Source organism: Echinops telfairi, unplaced genomic scaffold (assembly GCF_000313985.2).
Source record: "Echinops telfairi isolate 266 unplaced genomic scaffold, ASM31398v2 ScPeMD7_7424;HRSCAF=8462, whole genome shotgun sequence".
NCBI lineage: Eukaryota > Metazoa > Chordata > Mammalia > Afrosoricida > Tenrecidae > Echinops > Echinops telfairi.
Window position 1 is genome coordinate 20,889,723 of NW_022111324.1, and position 2,394 is coordinate 20,892,116.

General features: G+C 46.2%; 1 protein-coding gene across 1 annotated transcript in view; it reads right to left on the minus strand.

The window, feature by feature from the left end:
• The window catches only part of NPHS2 (NPHS2 stomatin family member, podocin), a 29,315-nt gene extending 27,309 nt beyond the window's left edge, over positions 1-2,006 (minus strand). The window contains exons 1-3 of the mRNA XM_045297978.1: positions 1,961-2,006; positions 1,488-1,591; positions 277-349 (exon numbers count right to left, since the gene is read on the minus strand). Of these exons, the coding sequence (XP_045153913.1) occupies positions 277-349; positions 1,488-1,591; positions 1,961-2,006 (223 nt within the window). The remainder of the gene's footprint in view (positions 1-276; positions 350-1,487; positions 1,592-1,960) is intronic.
• Positions 2,007-2,394: the final 388 nt, after the last annotated feature.

The following is a 2,394-nucleotide window of genomic DNA, read 5'->3' on the forward strand; positions in this document are numbered from 1 at the left end:
AAGTACCCAGACTCACACACCTCTGGGGAAAGGACAGCAGTAATGGTGGAATAGCCTGAAAAGTGGTGTCAGTGTCATTGAATTGGAGATGTGGACACTGTTGCTTCGGCAAATGGTTTGGTGTCTATATTGTTCACCATAATTTTTTTTTTCATAATTTTAAATAGAAGAAAAAAGCCTATCTCATAAATCAAGATCTTTCAAAGGTTCACATTATAAATATGCATAGATAGAAAAAACTGACACATCTCTGGAGGCACAAGTGATGTTTCTTACCAGGGCCTTTGGCTCTTCCAGGAAGCAGATGTCCTAGTCGGAATATGATCACTCTCTCGTGCTCCTGTACAACCTAAAGGGGAATATAAGACTCTCAAATCACTCAAGTATGAACATTAAATTCCTCAAAACTATTGCCACGAGAATGATCTAGGCATCAGAGATCTTTTGTTTTTGAGACCAAACAAAACAACAGTCTGTTACTTGAAGTTCTAGCGCTGAAGGTGGAGCGTGACATTAGTGAAAATGATGGAGGAGAGTGCGCGAAGGGTCCAGCCGTCCACAGAAACTCCAAAAACAGAAGCAACGTTACAGAGAGTCGGAGTGAAAGTCACTGAAAGAGAGCAAATGGTCTCCCACAACCGAGAGAACATTCAAAAGTGAGCGAGGTCAAGATTTGAACCTGATAGCAGAGCATGACAGTATTGTACCAGGTCTTATGCCATGTCAACATCCTCTCTGGGACAGCAGTTGGACAGCCCACTTCCAGAAGGAGGAGCGCAGACCTGGTTCCCAAAGGGTTGTGTTTGTCTGTTTTGACCTGTCGGAAGGTACTCTGAAAGACGAACTCAAAGTGCTTCCTTTGTTTCTCTTCGCCTGGAATTCTCTCAGGACGGAAGCGTGGCTAAGGAGAAGGTGGGCCTAGGCACTAGTTAAAGGAAAATGAACAAGCTGCTGCCACCCGTGGCAAGACATTTACAGTTGGGGAAGACAACAGATGCACCCAATCTGCAGCCAAAGCTGGAGAGAGAGCTGGAGCCTGCACTGCCGCCCTTTCATGAAGAGATAGCAGCTATGTCGAGAACCAACAAGAAACAGAAGCAGCAGCACGTGTTGTCAGCAAGACTGGTTCCTAACTTTGGTAAAGTAGAGGGGCAGTGAAAAAGAGGGACACCTTGGACAAGAGGGACTGACACAGTGGCTGCACGGATGGGCTCAACTATAATCACTGTAAGGATGGCCCAAGACTGGGCAGTGTCTCATTCTGTTGTTCACAGAGTCGCTATGAGCTGGAATCGACTCTACAGACGCTAACGCCGACAGTGACGATGGTGACGAGTCAGGATCAACTTGAAAAGGAGTGGGGTAGGTGGGCATCCCACACAGAGCAAACAGCATGTATGAAAACGCTGTCTGTCGAGCAGGGTGGGCATGATGTGGTCCGGAAGATGCATCGGGAAATTACTTATTGGGTCCTTAAGAAATCTCACCTTTATGCAGAACCAGATAGAAAAGGGAAAGGTCACAATGATGAAGAGCAGGGACGTAAGGACCAGAAGCCACTCACAGGCCCCTAAACCAGACGACTTGGTACCTTTAAAGAAAACAACAAAGCAAAAGAATTAATTATACGAGGACTTCACAATATTCGGTGCTAACACTTGTTGGTCCAGCACATGCATGTTGAGGTCAGAGCTGTTTGGAGACATGGCTGGCAGTTTGAGGATGAGCAGGATAACAGAACTACCTGGAACCAGCACTGACCCTGGGACACCAGAATTGGGTTCTAGTTTCACCATTTGGTTTCACCATTTGCTGTCCAGGTGACCTTAATCAAGGTCACACAAAATATTCAAACTTTAGTGTCTTCATCTAAATGATGAGGTTGAGAACCACTATCTCATAAGGAAGAAACGGCATAAACATAGAGGGGTGGTGGTGGGGAATCTGAACTGTGCTTTACCTGCCTCAGTTTTACTGGGAGTTTTACTGGGAGTGCCATGTGCCATGGACCAGATGTGCCCAGAAGCTCATCTTCCTGGAAAGAACTCCCCCACTGACTACCTGCCTCCAAGTCTGGACTTAGCCCATTGGAGCACCTGCTTCTTTGGATTCAAGTATGGATTTCCAGAGGGTCTTTGAAAATCACCTACCTGATTAGCCCATTCAAAAAACTCACTGCCATTGAGTCAATGCCAACTCATAGCCACCCTGTAGGATGTGGTGGAAATGCCCCTGTGTTTCTGAGACTGTAACTCTTAATGGGAGTAGAAAACCCCATCTTTCTCCCACAGGGTGTCTGGTGGTTTCGAACTGCTGACCTTGAAGTTAGCAGCTCAACTCATAACCACAAAGCCACCAGGCTCCTCAGTAGACCCATTAGTGCCCATAAAAAAG